The 21,092-nt window shown below is 41.4% G+C and overlaps 2 protein-coding genes across 4 annotated transcripts in view; one reads left to right on the top strand and one right to left on the bottom strand.

The window, feature by feature from the left end:
- The window catches only part of LOC137184666 (frizzled-3-like), a 32,755-nt gene extending 21,858 nt beyond the window's left edge, over positions 1 to 10,897 (top strand). For both annotated transcript variants that reach the window (XM_067592555.1, XM_067592563.1), the window contains 9 exons: positions 1,761 to 1,957; positions 2,469 to 2,771; positions 2,915 to 3,077; positions 3,624 to 3,923; positions 4,219 to 4,470; positions 7,305 to 7,453; positions 7,577 to 7,691; positions 8,010 to 8,173; positions 8,288 to 10,897. In XM_067592555.1, the coding sequence (XP_067448656.1) occupies positions 1,761 to 1,957; positions 2,469 to 2,771; positions 2,915 to 3,077; positions 3,624 to 3,923; positions 4,219 to 4,470; positions 7,305 to 7,453; positions 7,577 to 7,691; positions 8,010 to 8,173; positions 8,288 to 8,510 (1,866 nt within the window). In that variant the 3' untranslated portion in view covers positions 8,511 to 10,897. The remainder of the gene's footprint in view (positions 1 to 1,760; positions 1,958 to 2,468; positions 2,772 to 2,914; positions 3,078 to 3,623; positions 3,924 to 4,218; positions 4,471 to 7,304; positions 7,454 to 7,576; positions 7,692 to 8,009; positions 8,174 to 8,287) is intronic.
- Positions 10,898 to 11,091: 194 nt separating this feature from the next.
- Positions 11,092 to 20,908, bottom strand: kif28 (kinesin family member 28). Of its 2 annotated transcripts, none has more exons than XM_067592542.1 (27): positions 20,754 to 20,908; positions 20,075 to 20,266; positions 19,815 to 19,865; positions 19,509 to 19,661; positions 19,252 to 19,287; positions 18,957 to 19,076; positions 18,693 to 18,800; positions 18,283 to 18,437; positions 18,085 to 18,196; positions 17,857 to 17,924; positions 17,539 to 17,681; positions 17,336 to 17,457; positions 17,061 to 17,151; positions 16,820 to 16,880; positions 16,438 to 16,561; positions 16,195 to 16,330; positions 15,994 to 16,112; positions 15,661 to 15,768; positions 15,418 to 15,510; positions 14,958 to 15,098; positions 14,753 to 14,823; positions 14,460 to 14,594; positions 13,894 to 14,060; positions 13,526 to 13,620; positions 13,055 to 13,187; positions 12,690 to 12,823; positions 11,092 to 11,970 (listed from the first exon to the last, which is right to left on the bottom strand). In XM_067592542.1, exons 1-27 carry the CDS (start codon positions 20,823 to 20,825, stop codon positions 11,812 to 11,814), a joined length of 3,099 nt encoding a protein of 1,032 aa, XP_067448643.1. In that variant the 5' UTR covers positions 20,826 to 20,908; the 3' UTR covers positions 11,092 to 11,811. The 2 variants fall into 2 exon arrangements, with proteins under 2 accessions (XP_067448643.1, XP_067448635.1); XM_067592534.1 differs by having other exon boundaries at positions 13,034 to 13,187; positions 20,754 to 20,907.
- Positions 20,909 to 21,092: the final 184 nt, after the last annotated feature.

The following is a 21,092-nucleotide window of genomic DNA, read 5'->3' as shown; positions in this document are numbered from 1 at the left end:
CACATTCACTGATGTGTGGGTATTTGCACGAATGCACTTATACACTCTGTAAGCAGACATAGCTTTTGTTGTAAGCAATCATTGAAAGTGCACTGTTTTTATCACATGTACAAATTTTACTCACACACACACACACACACACACACACACACACACGCATACACACACTGCAGTATTGTGTGCGGTCAAGTGTTTTGTTTCATTACTCGTCACCATTCATTGCTTTCATGGTTCTGCTCTGATTTCTCTATTATGTGGTATGTAAAAGCTGACTGGAAACCTCAGCTTTAGTGCAGCCAGATGATATAAACTCTTTAATGACTGAACAGATGCAGGTCACTTTGCATCAATTAGTGAAGCAGGGGAAGACGTTCTGTTTGTTGCAGTACAATAAATGTATTTTTAACAGCACACAGTGCACATAATGTTGCTGGCAGGCAACATATATATGTATATGTATGTATAAATGTATTGAATATTTTTGGGGTGTGTGTTACACCCAAGCAGAAATTGACATAAACATTTGTTTAAGACGATCTGAGCAGTTCACTTGTAGTACTTTAATTTGCTCAAGTAAGATTTTTTTAATTTAGAGTCTTTTTTTAAATTAGTTCAGAGCACTTTACCAGACAGGGTTATTAAGCCTGTGTCTTTGGTACTTCATTAAAATGCAGTAGTCGAGAGAGAAACACAAGCTACTCACACGCTTTTCAATCTGTGTGCACATTCACACGTCTCAGTACATATTATTTAATGTGCTGCAGTGCATTTTAAGTATTTAAGTCCTGATTTTATTTCTATGGAAAGAGCAGGTTTTTTGGGACAAATTGATGAATTATTCATTTGTCAGCATGAGCAGAAGTAGCCACTAGCTGAAAAGAGAAACTCTTGCCTCATCAACAAGAAAAAAAGAGATGTTGCAGTACCGGCCACACTGCTTGAGTGACCTCTGACAATCGATCATTGCTGCAGCGTTTTTGTGCTGCAACTCACAAAGGGTTTGTCAGCAGTAGTTGTTAAAAGAAGGGTTACAGTAAGAGAGCTACTTGTCCTTTTCATCCCTCCAGATTTTTTCAGTCATACTGGGCATTTGAACCAGCAGCTTGAATGTCACAGGCCTGACTCTCTAACCTTTAAACCACCACTACAGGGAACAGAATATATAATCTTCAGTGTGCGGATAGCCCTGCTGTTTGTTTGTTCACTGTATTGACACATGGCTGTGGCTCAGCCTTCAGAGGTCTGTCTTTGCTATACCCTACTTCAAAGGGATGTTTGGTAATATGATTGCTGCTGTACATATTTCATAAGCTTCTAAATATTGATGGAATACTGAGTAGTGTAAGTTGCAGCAGAAGAGATAGAGCACACCTATCTTCTCCCTCCATCCTCTTTGATGGCTATTTCAGGTTAAATATGAGCCTTCTCATATGTGCCACTGATAGCAGTTAATTTTATTTATGTGTGTGTGTGTGAGATGCACTCTTTCCTACGCACATGACAGATTTAATAACAATCTTGTCAAGGTGGCTCTGACTGATATTAAAAAATAACATTAGAAAGATGAAATGTGTAGGTGTTTGCAGGAGAGCTTTGAGACCATTATATGATACACTATATTGCACTAGCTGACTAAACTCTTAACACTCTATCCTCTTCTCTTGCTGCATTTTATGCTTTCAGTTTCTTGTCATAGACTTTATGGCAGGTACAAACATAAATTAAAAATTCCCTTCTATCTTCCTCTGTCTCCTTCACAGCCTTTTCATCCCATGGTAAACCTAGTGTGCAGTGCTGACCTGAGGATGTTCCTGTGTGCTCTGTATGCGCCAGTGTGCACCGTGTATGGCCAGGTGTCCATGCCATGTCGATCCCTCTGCCAGCGGGCCAAGGACGAGTGCCATAAACTGATGGAGATATTTGGAGTTGCCTGGCCAGATGACATGGAGTGTAGCAGGTGTGTATGTGTATTACATTGTAAATCAACTTAGCACATAAAACTGTAAACGATGTCACAAACTGGGTGTTGGAGCGTCTGAGATAATACAGCCGGTAAAATTTATTTTTTTTCTTTTTTGAATATATACTGCATATTTACTCAGGATTGAGCCTGTAATACTGTATGTGTTTTGCATATATTTGCACTGTTCCTTTGCTTGCTGCTTCTCTTTGAACTCATGCCAACCTCAACTACACTTCAAACCAACCTAACTCCAAACTTTAGCATCTTGCTACTGTTCTCATTTTCTTTGACTGTCTAGTTTTCTCTTCCTCATCTCCATACAGCCACTTCTTATCTTTTCTTCCTCCCCTAGCTCACTTTTTCAATCTCTCAATTCAACGTTGTTATATCCAACCATGTCTTACTAGTATTTTCTAGAGGATTTTTCCTCATAGGTTTCTCTGTTCACAGCAAAATAAAATGCAGAATCAACTACATGATCTGTCTTACTTGCTCTCTCTCCCAGGTTTCCAGATTGTGATGAGTCCTATCCTCGTCCAGAGGACCTGCTAACAGGCTCTGACCCCACTGACCAGTCATCCATGACTGTCCAGAGAGACTACGGCTTCTGGTGCCCTAGAGAACTCAAGATCGACCCGGACCTGGGTTACATTTTCATGGGAAGGAAGGATTGTTCTGCTCCTTGTCCTTCCATGTACTTCAGCCAGCAGCAGCTGACCTTCATCCGCTACTTCATCGGAGTTGTCTCCATTGTCTGTCTGTCTGCAACACTGTTCACCTTCCTGACGTTTCTCATTGATGTGACAAGGTTTGAATGGCTGAATATTATTGATATTTATTTAGTGTTATTTATCTGAACACATGTGTTAAAACATTTCCAAAATGTATTTAAAAAGAAATAGGAAAGAAACACTCAATTTAAATCAGTGTTCTTTCAATCTTTCTCAATAGGTTCCGATACCCTGAGAGACCAATCATCTTCTACGCTGTGTGTTATGTTATGGTGTCGCTGGTGTTCTTCCTGGGGTTCCTGTTGGAAGACAGGGTAGCGTGTAACACGGTCAGCCCTTCGCAGTTCAGAGCTTCAACCATAACACAGGGCTCACACAACAAGGTGAGAGCTTTAGGTCATTTTCTTCTAACATCACACTAACATCACAGATCTCATGGGAATGTTTCTAGTTTTTAAGAAGTCTTTTCAGTGTGTGATGTGCTTGACAGTTTATCCATTTTTAAATAATTTTTAATTGTTAATTTTTATTTTCTTTTGAGGTACTGGAAATAAAAATAATTAGCTACAGTAAGTATTTATAGGGCTAAAAAACCTTCTCTAAGAACCTGTTTTTAAAAATAAAGAAGATTTGGAGTGTATTCTCACATGATTGATAATCATTAATTTGACCAAGATGTTTAAGTAGCAATTTGAAACATTTTTAACATGAAACAACTCAAAGTGTTGATCTCTTTAACTCCAATATACATGTTTATTAGACAGTAACTGGTACGTACTATCTGCTGTTTCATACCCTTATATGAAAATCTAAAGAGTTAGATTGATCATAAATGCTATAGATCCTGATGTAAACAACGCCATTAGTGATTTTCTGACTTCTCCCGCATGATTGATTGATCAAAATCTATTGCTTCCTCTCTCTCTCAGGCATGTACCCTGTTCTTCATGGTCTTGTATTTCTTCACCATGGCTGGCAGCGTGTGGTGGGTCATACTGACAATCACTTGGTTCCTGGCAGCTGTGCCTAAATGGGGTAGCGAGGCCATTGAGAAGAAAGCCCTCCTCTTCCATGCCGTTGCCTGGGGTCTTCCGGGGGCCCTGACTGTCACCCTGTTGGCCCTGAACAAAATTGAAGGAGATGGGATCAGTGGAGTGTGTTTCATAGGGCTGTATGACATAGACGCCCTGAGGTGGTTTGTTCTGGCACCGCTCTGCCTCAACGTGGCGGTGAGTACAGTCAGAAGATAAATGAGCGTGTGGGCGGCTGAAAGAGTGGATGAGTGGGATGGCAGGAAGGATGGAGGGGTGAATAGATTAATGGGTGGGTGGATGTAATGATACAAGTGTGGTTTGTTGGCTGAAGCCATGGAGAGAGAGATGGATAAATGGAAGGGTGGATGGTTGACTTTTGGCCTGTCTGCCTGTCAGTCATCCAGCTCTTTAAAAAATAATTAGTCATTTAAACTTTGTGTATTCTGTCACTGAGTTTCAACTTCTCATTTGTCTCTCTATCCCTCTTCAGGTGGGTGTTTCTCTCCTGTTAGTGGGCATTGTGGCTCTGAACCGGGTGCGCATGGAGATCCCTCTGGAGAAGGAGAACCAGACCAAACTGGTCAAGTTCATGATCAGAATGGGTGTTTTCTCTGTGCTCTACCTTGTCCCCTTGATCACTGTGATTGGGTGCTACGTGTATGAGCACACCTACCGGACCATTTGGGAGACAACCTGGATGGAGGAGAACTGCAGGCGTTATCACATCCCCTGCCCATACAAGGTAGAGAGAAAGGCAAGAGCCAAAGTGTGTATTTGAGACCATTTAATGTGCAAGACTAAGTATTGGCTACTGGATAATGCAGAAGAATGTCATTTGTGAAGACATTTAAGTCCTTAAGTCTTCAAAAAAATCAATTGAACTGTACATTTAGATTATCTTATAAAGTCCCCGGGCATCATAAGATATATTTCCCTGATGAGTAGCTCATAAAACCATTCTTCTCTGCACACAAAAGAACCTGCAGTGTAGCCGCACATTCACTCATAATAACTACTTGTATAAATATTAGTAAGGTGGAGACAGTGAAACGCTGAGGTGCAGAGTGGAACATTTTTCAGAAAAAATAAGAGCAGCCTGAAAGTCAAGAAAGATTGTCAAATCAATCCTCAAAGTACATACAAACAACCAAATTAGCTAGAACAATACTGCACTCTTTGAAGTATAATTCTGGTTCATTACAACTTGGGTCTTATTTTAGTACTTTGGTTATCATTTCTATAACCAGCAGTTCAGCTCGATTATGTAAACCACTTTATTCTGAGGTAAAATCCAAACTGTTGGTAATAATCACGCGTTTCACAGGAAAATGTGTGCTCCCACAACTAAAACATAAACGATAGGTCAAATTTGAACCAGGGACAGCGACGGACAACTGCAATGGATGTTGATAACAGACTATTTGGCATTATGTTTGTTTTTTGTTTTTTTTAATAAGCTACAAAAAGAAGACTGTGATCATATAAAATGATCATTTAATCATCAGAGACTGTGTGTGTGTGTTTGGGTAAGTTAGAGAGAGAGAGCGGCCAGTTGCACGTGTGTGTGGCTGAGTGAGCAGGTATTTGTGGAGTGGAGGGAGCAGAGTGCAGTATGCATCATTAGCTCAGGTAATACAGCTCTCAAGACCAACTCCACACAAAACCACCATCTCTGTGTTACTCTTTCTTTGTCTTTCAGTCTGTACTGGTTCTCACACACTTCTTTCTTTAAGCCAGTCTTTCTCTTCCACCCCTCTACTCTCTCACTCTACGTCTTGACTGTGGGCTTGCTCAGTCATGCTCTGCTTCTCGTACTCTATAGGTCTTTGTAGCGGTTATGAAGAGTGGTGGAAGTGTGGTGTTTCATACAGCTGGGCGCTAAATTAATAGCCAAAAAAATGTGCACAACCCAGACACACACTCCCTATCGCAAGCACATACACGAGGCAATGAAAGTTTTTTGTCTCTCACATAAAATCATAAGAAGTGAAAACTTGGACTTCAAAAAACGTGTTTATGTTTCATGTTAAGTACGGCAGAGTGCTGTTACAGTGGTTTTATAAGAGTGTGTCAGCTAATTTGTGACTGACAGACTATATGAGAGAGGGTGGCAGCAGGTGCAAGTACTTATGTTACTCGTGAGTGTATGTGTGCATGTGTCTGTAGCTGTGTGTGTGTGAGTGTATGTATGAGCTCATGAAGAGACACCCCCTTAACGTCCTATTGTAGCTCTGGAATTTCAATATTGCTATGTGTTACTTGATCTTAACCCTGGGGGGGGGTCCATCCAAATGTTTGTGTGTGTAAAAGTTTTTGGATAATTGAAGATTGTATGGGCATTGTTCAAGTTCAAGTGACTTTATTTTTATGTGCATGCCTTGGTGGTAAATTACTGAAGGCCAAGGGCTTCTTCTTCTTTATCTCAAGATCTTAATCCAAGACATTTCGTCTGAGCCTGGGTGAGACAAACCAATTCTTCTGTCCTGTAGAAACTCCTAAGACCTCCCAAACTACAAGTCGCCTTAGGAGGCGTTGTAAAGGCTAAAATTTAAAAAAAAAAAAAAAGAAGAAGAAGAAATATTAGAGAAAAATGTCGCTCTAGGATTTTTTTTAGAATTTTTCCAGATACAGCAACACATTTTAAATACAGCAGAAGGTCAGTAACCACCACACCGTGTGGTGCTGAATATCTTCCCAGTTATCCATGTAATAACAAGAAAGAGGGGCTTACATTTGGACGCTTACTTTGTCTGTGATTGTGACACCACACTATTCTCCTGATTTTTAATTAAATAAACATTGAAAATGCACATTTAAAAACATCCCCCCATAATGGAAATTGAGTCATTATCTACTCACTTCCATGTCAGTGAGAACAGAAATTTTCCTCTCAGACAGTGCTGTGCTCCCACATACACCCTCCAGCACCCTGGCAGTGTAAGAGAGCACCATCTGTGATGAAAGTTTTGGGTATACTGAGATAAATGTACTTGGTGGTTCACAGTGTGATGGTTTGTCCACAAAAGACTAAGATGTTTTTATTTTATGAGATGGTTTTACATGGTCTGAGTTGATTTTTTTTTTTTTTAATCACAAATGGTGAGTGTATAAAGTGAAAGTGTATTTTTGAGGCAACTGTATTTACTGTACACACTGGTTCCTCTCCTGCCCTCTGGTGGGAGATACTGTATCCTGCATCAAAGTTTAAGACCAACTGAGGAAAGAGCAGACACTGTGCGGTTCAGCTGCTAAAGCAGCTGGGTTTTTCTAGGATTACCTCGCCATCATTCACAATGACTGACTGGACTAAAAACATTTGTCAGTGCTGGATATTTGAGGTCCCCTTAATGTGTAAGTAGTTTCAGAGGCATCCCAAGCTTTTATTATTTCTTTACTGTGTTACTGTTGAGGAAATGCTTTGCCTGGATGTGAGTTATTTTATGCTAGTCTACACAAAAAGGTATCCAGCCATGCATAAAATTGTCTGTTTGTCGTGTGCTCTGTTCTCTTCAGTCATATTAACTTACAGTGATGTGTAATTGTAATTTCAATATGTAATATTTCTGTTGTCTTTAGGTGGAGCAGACCAGTCAGCCGGCCATGGTTATATTCCTTATTAAGTACCTGATGATGTTGGTGGTGGGGATTCCCTCTGTTTTCTGGGTGGGCAGCAAGAAGACCTGTTTTGAGTGGGCCAACTTCCTGCATGGGCGCAGGCGAAAAGAGTAAGAAGAGAGATTATATGCGTTTTATTTGTTTTGAGTCCTGTTGGCCCTCCCTTTTATGATTTTGTGTTCTCAATGTAAATGTTACTGAGTCTCCTTTCCCTCACTATCTTCTCTCTGCAGCAGTGGGGTGAATGAGTCTCGCCAGGTGCTGCAGGAGCAGCCAGACTTTGCCCAGTCTCTGCTGCGTGAACCCAACACCCCTGTCATTAGAAAGTCCAGAGGAACATCCACACAGGTAGGACCGCAAACAGTGATCTAGCAGTAATACTATGAATCATGGTAATATTCATTGTAGGAGCAGCAGATAAGCAAGAGTAGTATCAGTAGTTGTGGTTGTACTAGTGGTAGTAGCACCAAAAATAGTGGAAGATAAAAGCACCTGTCAGAACCTGGCTGGTATTGCTGAATATAAGACCCGCTTTCATGCTTTATTTGATCCATTACTCGCCAGGCTAAACTGGCTGCACTCTTCTCCTCTTCCCACTGGGCATTGCACATCTGCTTGCAACACATGACATGTATGGACACTATCTGACCTCTCATCCTTCTGCAGGGCACTTCGACGCACGCCTCATCCACCCACTTAGCTGTCTTAGATGACCTTGATGAACCGGTCAGAACCCACCACGGCCACCCTGCCTCCACCAGGAGTAAAGCCAGCAGTGTCCACAGCAAGACCAGCTACCACGGCAGCCTGCGGCACACTCGAGATGACAGGTAGAGCAGGAAATTCATGACTTCCTGTTTGTCTGTCTGTCAGAAGGTGTGAATCAGAGGAAGTAGTGTCTTTCTCCTCTTCACTTTCCTCTCTTTCTCATGTTGTCATCTCAGGAGCGATGCTGTGGTTTACCGGGGTACTGAGGAGCGCAGTTTCCATGGCAGCATGCCACGTCTGGACCACCCGCTTTCCACTCACAGCAGCCTCCATCAGATAGATGGCCCCTCAAGGCACGGCAGCCAGAGAGACGTATCCGAGGCCCCGCCTACCCTCATCACCCATGGAACCACGGCAAGTGACAGCCAAGTCGCTGAGAATGACGGCACCAGCGCCTGAGAAGAGTTTCACAGGAAATTATTGTCAGGATGCTTCTGGTGCCTTTTTAAAGGAAGGTTTGCAGGTGGCAGATACACACCCGTCTGTTTAGTGTGTAAGTGTTTTCCTCTAAGAACCAGTACCAGTGGTTGCTGTGGAGGTGAATTTTCCTTGCTGGTCATTTGTTAGCAGTGTGGCTACATGCTAGTTTCACTGCCAGCCAGACAGGCATGTTTACTTATTTGAATTTACGCAGCAGTTGATTCCTGCTTCTCAAGACACGATTCAGGGAAAAGTTGTGGTTGAGCCCAGGTAAACGAGAGCCAGCACTGGACAGCAAACACTGAGAAAACATGGAAAGGAGACTTTATGGACAAAAAGACTTACATGTGTGATGCGTTAGATCCCTGATTTGGAGATCGCACACCTGTTTGGACATGGTCTTGAGATGGTTTAACCACTCCTATGATGACATTATTTCCAAATCATGATCTTACACCATCATGCTGGACCTACATGAATATTTACGTGAACACTGCCGAGTATTGCTTTTAACAATCTTAAATGGTCTGTCCACTATCTTGGTAATGTCTCACATAAAACTTGACTCATCTCAGTCTCAGTCTAGACTCTAGACTGAGACTTTATTATTCCTAAACTGTGTTTGTCCTGGACTGCAGCTCTTAATGAATGACGTTTATCTTTGTGTGGCTTCAGAGACTGACAAATATACGGGCCTAGTGTGAAATTGTGGACCTCTCTGTTTTAGTGAAATATTTTTATACTGTGAAAACTGTCTGCTGCTGAAAGCTTCACTCTGTGTGTGTGTGTGTGTGCGTGTATGTGCGAGTGAGTGAGAAATAGAGACACAAGTGGTCATATACGTTTTAAACTCTTTAGTTCTAATGAACAGAGAAAGCATGATGGAGGGATGTAAAAGATGAAGCCTCGTGTATCCCAGGATTATAGAAGGGTTGTATTCAGAGCCAGAGGGATGGTGATATAATACCGACATCTTTGGGTGGAATGAACTGGAATAATGTGTGTGCACTAACTTACATGCACAGACATTTATTCCAGCTCAGACTAAAACAATTTTAGCACTGACCCTTCTGCACAGAGGCATTAGCGTGACAGATAGAAAAGGCAGCTTTGGAAACAAGATGACAGTGTACTCAACAAATACATGTTCAGTTAGTTGTCAGCCAACCAATTAATGTCATAAAATCCTAAACAAATAAGCAGAATAAGGGTCAAGTGAACTTTATTTATCAAAATCACAAATTTCAAACAGCTTTACAGTCTGTATAAAATACGACACCCTCTACCCCTGGAATAAGAGTACTGATATAAGTTGAACTGAAAATCCTGAATATTGTAACCCAGATTCTCTAAACCTGCATTCAAGCCTCATAAAGTGGAGTTCATTTCAAAAATGACAACAGATAACAGTGCTTTTATACTGAGGTCTGTCACATTCATGTGGACAAAAAGTTGTTTTTTGAGAGGAAGTGCTTTTTTCTAATGTAATTTTCATCAGTGTACCTGATATGTACTCAAACTGCTTCTGTACAGACTCTGATCACACATGAAACTCAAACCTACCCAAAGAGGTGCAGACAACTGGCAGTCAGTCGTTTTCACTTGTTACGCCTACTCTGACATTTATTATAGTTTGTTAAATAATTGTCGCAGTAAGTGTATGTTGTACATGTTTTTCTGTAGTTTGTGTTTTGTTCCCTCTCTCAAGACCCAATTAACCTACCTCACCTGTACGATCAGCCTTCTTCTTTTAAGTGAAATTGGTGGTGCTTATTTTGTGGAAAAATGGAACTACTGTAAAATTCAACCAGGCAAATATACTATGATGGAAATCATTGATCCATGTATCAAACACACACACACACACACACACACACACACTAGTTTGATGTCTTTAGCTACAGTAGCTGTGTGTCCTTCCCACAGTTGTCTTTGTGTTTTTTCAGTCTACCTCTTCAGTTCAGATGTAGCTGGCAAAGTCTTTGGCCTTTTGATTCAGACTCACTGCTGCCTCTCTCTCCTCCTGTCTGTCCGTCTGTTTAAATCCGTCTGTCTTTACACACCTGTTTTAAGTTTCTCACGACCAACTACCTTCATATCTGTTGTACATAGATTTTCTGTCCTATCTGATGACTAATCTGCCTTACATCTGCCTTCTGCCTCTCTCCTCCTGTAAATGTACCCACGCTTATCTTTTTTTGGACCTACTGTACAGCAACTGTCTGTATACTTCCAAGTCGTGACTGCTTACAAACATTAACCGTTGTGCTTTTACCTCCAAATTGGACATTACAACGAGAGATGCCGTGGTAAATACTACGCTATTGAAATCAACACACAAAAAGAGGAAATCTCTCAGTCTCAGCTGTGATATATCTCATTTCTGTCAGTTCACCTGTAATTAATATCAGTCCCTCGCTGCCGGATATGAGAAGAAGCTTTCCTTGCTTGATTTTATATATTTCATATTGTGATGCAGCTTCAGAGTGAACTGCAGTTGCTTGAAAATATGACACATTATCCATGATGGTTCAAAAACATAATATTGTGAATTCTGAAACTGAGTTGTATTTGCATTTTAATTTATTTGCAGTTTGGAACTGTGATGACTACTTTTACATGCCGTCTAATAAACTTTTTTTATGGACTAAAGTGGTTTTGTTCCAAATGTGGTTTTCTGTTAATAGTAATCTTACTCTGACACCTGGTAATGGTGTAGTGGTTAAAACATCTGATCATCCTTCCTTCTTTTTCCCCCCAAAAATAATCATGCTGAATGACAAATGTTACCTTGTTATCTTGTACATTAGGCAGAATAAAACATTCTTAGTAACTCAATAAGATTTTCCATTGCATATAACCAGTTCCAGTTGTGGCGCCATGTTCATATCTTCATATTTGACAAGCTCTAGTTTATGACATCTGTACGCATTTAAAACAAACACTTAAAGGATTTTTTGTTGCTGTTGTTCACTGTTAAGGCAGTTTTCTTTAGTAGTAAATGATCTTAATCTCTAAACTTTTGTAATCTAATCTTTTTATGCATCCCTTTGGCTTTAACATGCAAAAGTTTGGTTAGAGACCACATTTCTAATGCAGGTTCCCAAAATGGCAGGATGTTGTGTTTTCAGAACAAAGACATTATAGCTCTTAAACAACAGTAATTAAAACTATGAGACCACCTACATATAGATGATAGTGTCTAAACATTGCAAAAGATCCAATATCAAAATCAACAACATCTGTTTTTGACAACACTGGTACAGTCACAGTTACTCAGTTATGACCAGATTCCCGATCGTTCTCGTTTCCGGCGGACAATGGCGGCTACGTCTTGTTTGAGTGTAGAGACGCTCTGTTCCAGCTGCTCTGAGAAGTCTCTCAGCAGACGGCTCTGCTCATCCACAAACAATCTGAGCCCCAGCAGGTCAGACTCCTCCTGGAAAACACACAACAGTTTACTGACAGTGTAGAGAACACACACAAAATATCCCACGTTTCATAAGTGTCAGTGTAACTTCAACATGTAACCATACACAAGTATACTCTGGGGCTTAGTAACAGCAACTGTCTCTTAAATTTACTCTGTGCTTTTCCAGAATAGCTACCCAAAAAACATTTATCATTACAAAACCAGCAGGTTTGTCACTGCAGCCGTGATTATAAATTACATGACCTAAAAATGCCTTTCCTGTCTGTTTATGTTCCTTCTACAGGTTTTGTGGTAACAAATAGCTGAAAATAAATACATCTGTAAGCAGTCTGATTCTATCAAACAGCTAAAATAACCTCTGTGTACTCTTGTTAAGTTACCATTTGTAAAATTCCCTGACATGAATCAAATTCCCTGACTGCCAGTCTGAAATTAAAAAAAAAGTCTCATTTTCATTCCAAACATACCATTCCCAAGAAAAATCTTTGATTTAAGCAACCAAAGTAGGTAAATTAGTGAAATCCTCACCAGTTACTGCGGCCACTTCACTGTAATCTTACTGAGACTTTTCACAAATGCCAGTTAAATTGTGTGTGTGCTTGATTGTGTATTGTTCTCCATAGATCCACTGTTGATTACCTATTGCCAAGGGTTTTTGAATCAACAAGGCCTTATTGTAGTAATGCTCACTAATACTAATGCTGCAGATAGGCATGAATACGTACACTGGGTCTGTGTCTGCGCAGGCGCTGCAGCTGACCCCTCACTGAGGTCATGCTGTGGTAGAAAACCTTGAGAGCACGAGCAAACTCTGCATCACAGCTGGGACGAACCGACCGACCACGCATACTGTCCCCACCTGAGATAAGACAGGAAAAAGATGTGTGAGAAAGAGAATAGATAAATCAGTTAGTTAAATAACATTTCTTCAAAATGTCATCTATGCAAATATTGTGCCATGTCATAAAAACCAGTCTGCAAAGTATTGTTACAAGGTAAAGTAAAGGCGTCATATAAACTGTTTGATTTATTTACAATTTGTTTTATTTGACAGCAAATTGATCCAAACCTTGATGTGTGTGTTGGTTACCGTTCCTGGCTGTGTTGAGTTGTTCCCTCAGACTCTGATTCTCCTTCTTCAGTGAAGCGTTCATGCTTTTCAGTTCCTCCAAGTCCTGCTGAAGAGCTCTCAATGAACAGCTGAGCTCTGCAGAGTCTACAGGCTACACACACACACACACACATTTATACTGTGTATATATATACTGTAGGTATGTTATGCATGACTTCTTGTAATCAAATTACAACTACAAAAATGGAAAAATAAATAGATAGAAAAAAAACATAATTATTGATGTCTACCATATGATTTTCCAATTCTATGACATCTTACAGTTTATTTTTTGTGCAGCTAATGCAAAACGTATTGGATTTTACATGCATCTGATTCTTTGTTTGTCATTTGGTGTTTTTCCAGGTGTAGAAACAGGTAAATTATTCCACATTTTCTCTTGCTGTACTGGAAAGTCAAAATGAAGGATCATTCAAGGCTCAAACTCACGACAGTGTCTGTTGGGCCTGCCTCATCGATGATGAAGATGCCTTCTGTGGTCATCCTCACTCCCTCCAGACATGATACCAAGTCAGTACAGCCCTCTGAGAAAGAAAACCAACACTGAGCAGCAGTTTTAATGATACATTTGACTGTTTATTCAAAGGGAAATTACAATCTTACAATTACAAAACACGTGACTCCATGGTCTTCAACATCTACATAGATTTCCTATCTACAGTACCGACCTACACACATCTACCCATGAATCCATCTATCTTCCTCTCTGTGTGATGCTTCCAGTCCAAAAGTAAAAAGGTAAAAGAGGCATTTCTTTTTATCACTTCTCAGTCATCAGTTCATCTCTTCATCGTCACCTTGGAGGCCCCAGAGCTCCAGAACTACAGCGCTGCTCTGCAGGTAGTCTAGCAGATGTTGGGAGGTGTGGAAGGAGGCAAAGTGAACTCTGTGATCCAACAGAGGATTGACGTTGTGCCACACAGCTGGAGTGTAGAGAGGCTGACTACAGTCAAATAACCTGAAACTGAGCAAGTGGAGGGAGAAAATAACGAGCTTAAATCCAGAGGATGATAATATTCCAAATCTGTCATGACTTTAGTCTCTACCCCTCACATCACTGCAAACTCCACATCTGGTCTACAGTACATATCTGTGCCATACACACGTCTTTGCTTTGTCCCAGACATTAAAGATATGTTACCCACAAGGCCACTCATGTAACTAACCACAGACTTACATGATGTCTTGTCTTCACTAAGTGTTAAAATCCATGATGACCCCCCTGGCTGTGCCCCATATTGACCTGTAGTTCCCGTGCTGTAATTCATTGAAGGAATTCTCTGTATTCTCCCTGTACGTCAAACCCTCTTCAGGCCTGATTTATCCCCTTCCATGCAACTTCACATGCAACTACAAACCTCACCCAATTTGGACCCCTCTATTGTGAGCCTCTCTGATCCAGCGGAGGCCACAACACTGTTCCAGGACCAGCTGGAAGTCCAGTCGTCGACCCAGTAACTCAGACGGGTCAATCAGGATGTCATCTTCACCCAGAGGGCTGGAAAGTGAGAAAGATAATTTCCTAATAATATATATATATATAACAAAAAAAAAAAAAAAAAAAAAAAAATATATATATATATATATATATATATATATATATGTGTGTGTGTGTGTGTGTGTGTGTGTATGTGTGTATGTGTGTGTGTGTCATACAGTCCGGTGGAGGTGCAGGGGACCAGCTGTGCTTGTAGAATGGCCTCTTCTGTGCCCTCTGACCCCAGCACCTGCCGACAGAGATTACCAGTAAAAGATCACTCTTTATTTAATCCCCATCTGACAAGCAGAAATGTACACAATTACTTATACTTTGACAGTGTGTGTGTGTGTGTGTACTTATGCAGTATGTCGATATGTATACCTCCAGTTGCTCCTCCAGAGGGATGCGGAAGGCCAAAGACTGGAGCCAGAGGTGAGCAGTGCCCAGGAGCAGAGGCTCCATCGGATCCCAGAAAGGGTCTTTATCTCTGGGTAACGCAGCTGTAGACAGCCCCTCTACTCTCTGACAGCAGAAACCAAAGATAGAACAAATATAAAAATTAGCTTTTACATGTAAACCTATCAATGGTAAAACTACTGTAGCTGTCCTGGCTGGTATTAATGACTATGTTGAGATTTTCTTCTAGATTTCTAGATCTTTTGATTACAGTATCTCTCAAATTATTTTAATAACATACTTTTTTTGTTTGTAGACAAATGAGATATTTTTTCAATAACTGTCTGACACTGTTTTTTTAATACTACCATTGGGGAATGCCACAGTTGGATATTTTCACATCATACACATAGTGGCTTTAGACAATGTCCTTCTATTAGATTACATTTTCTCTGCTCTGCTCAGCTTGATGCTGCTGGTAGACGTCTTCCATCAGGAATTTACGGTTCACAAACTTGGCCTTGGACCACATCCAGACCTGGGGAAGGAGTGTGTAAACATTTAAACAAAGAAACAAAAATTCAGAACTGAAGAAGCTATGTATGTGGCTTTTTACTCTAGCTGTGCAATTCAGACAGCAATAACGTCTCCACTTTGAGTGTGTAAGACAGGAAGTACAGAAAGAGACCTGTTTGCTTTCCATAGAAGTGACTCTGATAACAATCTCTTTCTCCAGATCGTGGCCTTTTGAATCTGACAGCGCCAGATTCTTGATCTCCAGCTTGAACTCCACCCCCTGCAGACAGGATAGACAATAAAGAGCAGGTGTTTATTAATTGTTATAACACATAACCATGTCCACATGAGACCATACAAACCAAAGGTATGTCTGTGTTGTTTGATGTACAAACATAACTGCCATCCAGTATGAACACATTAAACAGATTCAAGCGATTCTATGTGGGGGAATTATTTCAGTTTCTTAATTAAAGAAGTTTCACAAAAACATAAAAACAGAAACCTTCTTCAGCTCCTGGCTCATCTGGTTGACCTCAGCCACCATGGGCATCAGTTTGATGTAGTCATAGAAGACGGCCAGCAGACTGGGGTCTGTCTGACTAGACCCAGCACTGGACTCACCTAAAAGACAGAAAAAATGCGTAATATTCAACCAAACAGAAATAATCTTCTTTGACTTCCTGCTGCTGAACCTCCTGCTCACCCAGGTGGATGCCCTCGGCAGCAGCCAGTTCAGACTGGAAGTAGTCATAGTCGTAGCGGCTCCAGTCATCCCCGCCCCTCTCAGACGGAAAACCTATGAAAAGGTAGGTGCAGTTGGAGCCGAGAATGAGCCGATCCTAGAGGGAGACAAAAATGCTTTGTGTGTGTACTTCAACAGAATATCACAGTCATATCACAAAGTTTAAGTTTTTGTGTGTGTGTGTCTGTGAGTGATATGACCCACCAGGTGCTGCAGCTCAGTTGTCTGAGAGACAGAATTGCCATTAACAATGACCTTTGACCCTGCAAACGGGGTCAGTGTTACCCGGCGCTGTTCGTTCCTGAACACAGCATGACGCTCCTGGATCCTGACACACAAACACACAATAGAAAATTGTGTCTTAAGTAAGTTTCCAGACAAGCCAACACTCATCTACTGTACATGCACTGAGTATGCAAGCCGCTAGCCAATCACAAGGTGCAATCACTCACATCCACTTTAATAGAACATGTATATTGTATATATAGTCATCTAAACATGACTGTTTAGTGTCTCTAATCTAGCTGTGCACTGGGTTTGTGATGTTTTATTGTTGCTTGATGTGATCTTTATATAAACTTATTACCCTAAACCCTTGATAGAGATGGATCTTGGGGAGGAGTCACTGAGGCCGATGTCCCATTCATCTGGAAGAACACATATTGGTAATAATGGGTTGTAATGAACTGAAAAATACTAAAATGGTATTAAAGGGACTATTAGAATTTGATTAGCTGGTCTGGCAGTCTCCACTCCAATTCCTCCCTCTAAAACGGTAAAATGAAGTAGAGAGACATAAAGTTACAGACAGAAGAAGACAGACTAACCCTCCTGGATGAAAAGCTTGACCACCCCTGACAGCTGAGCGTCTTCATTGATGTTCAGGATGTAGGGATGCATCTGCATCATTCTCCTCTCCTGACAGCAAAGAGACATTATGGATGATCATAAGAGACAGCAAGAAGGGACAATTAAGAGCAATATAGAATCCACTAACCACCTTCAGTATGTGTGCATACATGTGTTTTTACACTACACTAAGCCAACAATGGGTGCACTTGAGTGTGTGCATCTCTGATTGTGTATTTAAATGTGTGTTTACCTGTGTGATGTTAGCATACTGTTGCTCCCAGTCCTTCAGCGCCTCCTGCAGGTGTTGTTCCCACAGAGTCTGAATGGCTCTGATCTGAAGTTCGTTGTGGGTCAACAGCTGACGAAGCTCCTCTGAACACACACACATACATACACGTTGACCTCTTACCCTCACATAATGAATTCTGTTCTGTTCTAGTCAGTGAGTCTTACTGGTTTCTTCATTAGCTCTGCGTCCCTCCTGGCCCAGCCGGCTCAGTCGTTGCAGCAGTCTGGCATTTTCAGCCTTTAGCTCTTTAACCAGACGCTCAGTGGGGCTCTCGTTCACCACAGCCCGGTTCTGGATGCGCTTTGCCCTGAAGATGTGGGGCAGGGAGGTAGGGGGTGAGGGTCGGGAGTGTAGTTGGAACAGGGAAAAATGAGGCCAAGAGGAGAAGCCAAGAAGAAAGAAAGAAAAACGAAAAACAAAAAAATTGCAGGAATGAAGGATTTACTATACTTTATTTACACTGCATTGATAATTTGTTGTACCTCTCAGCATAGCGCAGGGTGGACAGAGACTCCTCATAGCAGATATCAGCAGGGCTCAGTGTGGCAACCTTGAAAATGAATGAATTTTACTAAATAAATAACCTCATTGACCTGCTTATAGTGTATATTTACAGTGTGTTTATAACAGGAGCACTCATAAGGGGGGCACAGTGGTTTTGTATAAGGACAGTACTACAATATGTAAGTATTGGATAGAGTGTGAGTTACCATAACAGTGCGACTGTTGCCTCCCAGGGCAGACTGCAGCAACTTCGTGAGAACTGAGTCTCTGTAAGGAATATGGACGACTTTCTTCCCCACCGCCACATCAGCGAGGGTGCTGGAAGAGAGCAGAGGAAAAGGTGTGAAAAAAATCTGATAAACCAAGTGAAATGAAAGTTATATTAAACTAAACAGGGGACCAACCTGATTACATTTCCCAGCGTGGTGAGGCTCAGGTTGATGGCCGCGCCCTCTTTGAGTCTGTCAGCCTCTGACCCTGATGACCTCTGGCGTTCGCTGCCAGCCAGGTCCACCAGGTTAATGTTGGACTGTTTTGTGATGCTCTCTTTAGAAAAGATCTGACAAGAAGTCACCGTTATGTCAACAACAGATGCTGGTAGAATCTCTAATGAGATCTGAGAATATGCAGACACATTTACAGGTACATACACACCTGCACACAAAATCCATCAATTATTGATCAGACGTTTTAAGCATAGGGTGGAATAATGTGACAAACCTAAATCAAAATATAATCTCATAGTTCTGCACTACCTCTGTATTATCTAAATGGACTCAAAGTGAAGCACAGTAAAGGGGGTCTCTTATGGTACCTGTTTGAGTTGGAGGATGATGAGCATGTGTGAGCGGCTGCTGTTGGCGTTCATGTGAGTGGCAGCGGTGGTTCTGGTCCTGGTCCCCTGTTCCATCAACTGCTCCACCTACATTTGAAAATTCACACTTTTACATGATTCCAAATATATACACAAGTATACAAAAAAGTCTATCTATCCAGCTCCCCTTGACTGTCTCACAGAATTTGTGTCTCCATACACTTTCGCACCATATATGCACCACAGGTAGAGAGATTTCTCTACCTGTGGTGCGCTGTCACAGGGGACTGTACGGAGACCCTCCACATAGAAGCCTCTTTGCTGCTCCTCTCTGACTCTGAGACCCCCTGGAGTTCGTGAAGCCCGAGACAGCAGGTCAACAACCTGGACAGGTAAGAAGACAAAAAATACTTGTACTGTACAAAGAAGAAGAAGAAGGAGGGAAAGCTAGTCATCTATCAAAAACAGTGACTATTTAATCAATGTGATCTCCAGACAAGAACAAAAAAAGAAGCCCACAAGAAGGAATACTAAATCTGCTTAGTGTTGCTTATTTTACCTGCTCATTATAGATCTCCAGCATACTGAAAAAGACCTGTGTAGACATCAAATGCAAAGACATTTAGAACAATTGTCACAAACACTACCAGCTAGTAAATAATGATGAAAAACAGAAATAGCTTGTTAGAGAAAGTGGGGCCACACACACACACACACACACACACACACACACACACACACACACACACACACACACACACACACACTCTCACACACACACACACACACACACACACACACACACACACAGTCTACCTGGCATTGTCTGGTATCCTGGTTTTCTCTAATGGCCTGAAACAGTTGGTCACAGAGTTTAGGAACCAGGCCTTTGTTGGGCCCGTATCCCACCATTGAGTAACTCTTCCCAGACCCCGTCTGTCCGTAGGCCAACAGTGTTGCATTGTAACCCTGCAGGCATCATTTCAGGAGGTTCAACATTAGAACAAACTTTACAACTGTAAAACTGTTCATTTAACTAACCAGCACAGAAAAACGTTTGTTTCAGTGCAGAAACACTAAACTTTGTGATATAAATACAGTTGAATATGTGATGTTTGCTACCTGCAGTGCATTCTCCAGGATACCTACTCCCAGGTCCTGGAACACACTGTCCTGGGGAAGGTTAATATTTTGTGAGCTACAGATATATATTGTATGTACACAACTTGTAATTCAGTGTCAAACACTGATCACCTCATTATATATATATATTCTGTCTGGACAGTCCTACATATATACAGTCTGGATTTTATATCAACTCTCTGACTGCTGCTTTAACCAGTTTTGCCTGTTGTGTTGTGCTGGGATGACTGGGAGCTGACCTGGTCAGCGTATCGTCCTCCAGGCTCTTCAGGCAGATACAGTCCACTGCGGTCTCGTGTGAAGCCGCTGTGAGACCAGTAAGCATAGTCAAAGCAGAATGACCGGCGGCTCTGGGAGTCACGGGGGTCCTGAATGGTGATGGAGCTTGATACCATGGAGACGATACAGCGGCTGCCTGCATCCCTTTCTCTCTAATGGTAGAAGGAAATTTAAAAGGATGAGAGCAGAGGGAGAGATTAGAGGGGCGTGGGAAGATTTTGTCTGAATTTCAAGGATAATTGGAGGAAGGGAAAGTGAGGGGTTGATGTTTAATTCCTCTTTAGAAGCAAAAGGAAAGAAACCTGTCCGGTTTTCTGATAACAATTTAGTTATACAGGTTTTGCATTTTAACAGGAGGGCTCTCACTGTTTTGTGTTTGGTGTCTTATTTGTAGAAAAGTAATAAATGCTCTTAGAATCAGATCATCCTGTTTGTTTGTTTGCACTTTTGTCAATAAACTGGCAAAGATCCACACTGAGCTGGTCAACTGGTGGTAATATTTACTGTGGTCTATACACTATTACAGTAGCACTAATACTTCTACTACTACAGCTTTCCCCATGTGTATATACATCAATAAATAGCAATGTATCAATTCATTATACAAAATCATGCACAGAATCCAACATGCACACTGACCTTGTTGAACGGTCGGACTCTGACGGCCACTTTGACACAGTCCTTGCTATGCATGTCTGATGCTGCCCTCATGATGCAGCAGGCAGGTTATCAGCACAGTAGACTGGCACACTGAGTGATCAGCTCCCTCACAGAGAACAACACACAGCTGTGTCGCGTTACACGATGACATGGACACAATCAAGACGATGGTGTACATATTTACCTGGTAGGTAAAGCCTCAGTGGACACATTATGGAAAAACATTTAGTTTTTCTTGCTGAAAGATACATGCGATTGAGTCTGACCTAAAAAGTTGAGTCTGAACTAAAACAAAGCAAGTAATGTGTAGTGATGCTG

This window comes from Thunnus thynnus, chromosome 1 (genome assembly GCF_963924715.1).
Source record: "Thunnus thynnus chromosome 1, fThuThy2.1, whole genome shotgun sequence".
In the NCBI taxonomy this organism is placed as follows: Eukaryota; Metazoa; Chordata; class Actinopteri; order Scombriformes; family Scombridae; genus Thunnus; species Thunnus thynnus.
Note: the sequence above shows the minus strand (reverse complement) of the source record. Positions and strands in the feature narration are given on the sequence as shown.

Excerpts from the sequence above, each read along its gene's own strand:
- kif28 (XM_067592534.1), bottom strand. The coding sequence starts at position 20,825 with ATGAGGGCAGCATCAGACATGCATAGCAAGGACTGTGTCAAAGTGGCC. Across the intron at positions 15,769-15,993 it reads TGAGCCAGGAGCTGAAGAAG|GGGGTGGAGTTCAAGCTGGA; the intron begins GTTTCTGTTTTT and ends TCCTGTCTGCAG. Across the intron at positions 14,595-14,752 it reads CCCTGCACCTCCACCGGACT|CCCTCTGGGTGAAGATGACA; the intron begins GTATGACACACA and ends CTCACTTTCCAG.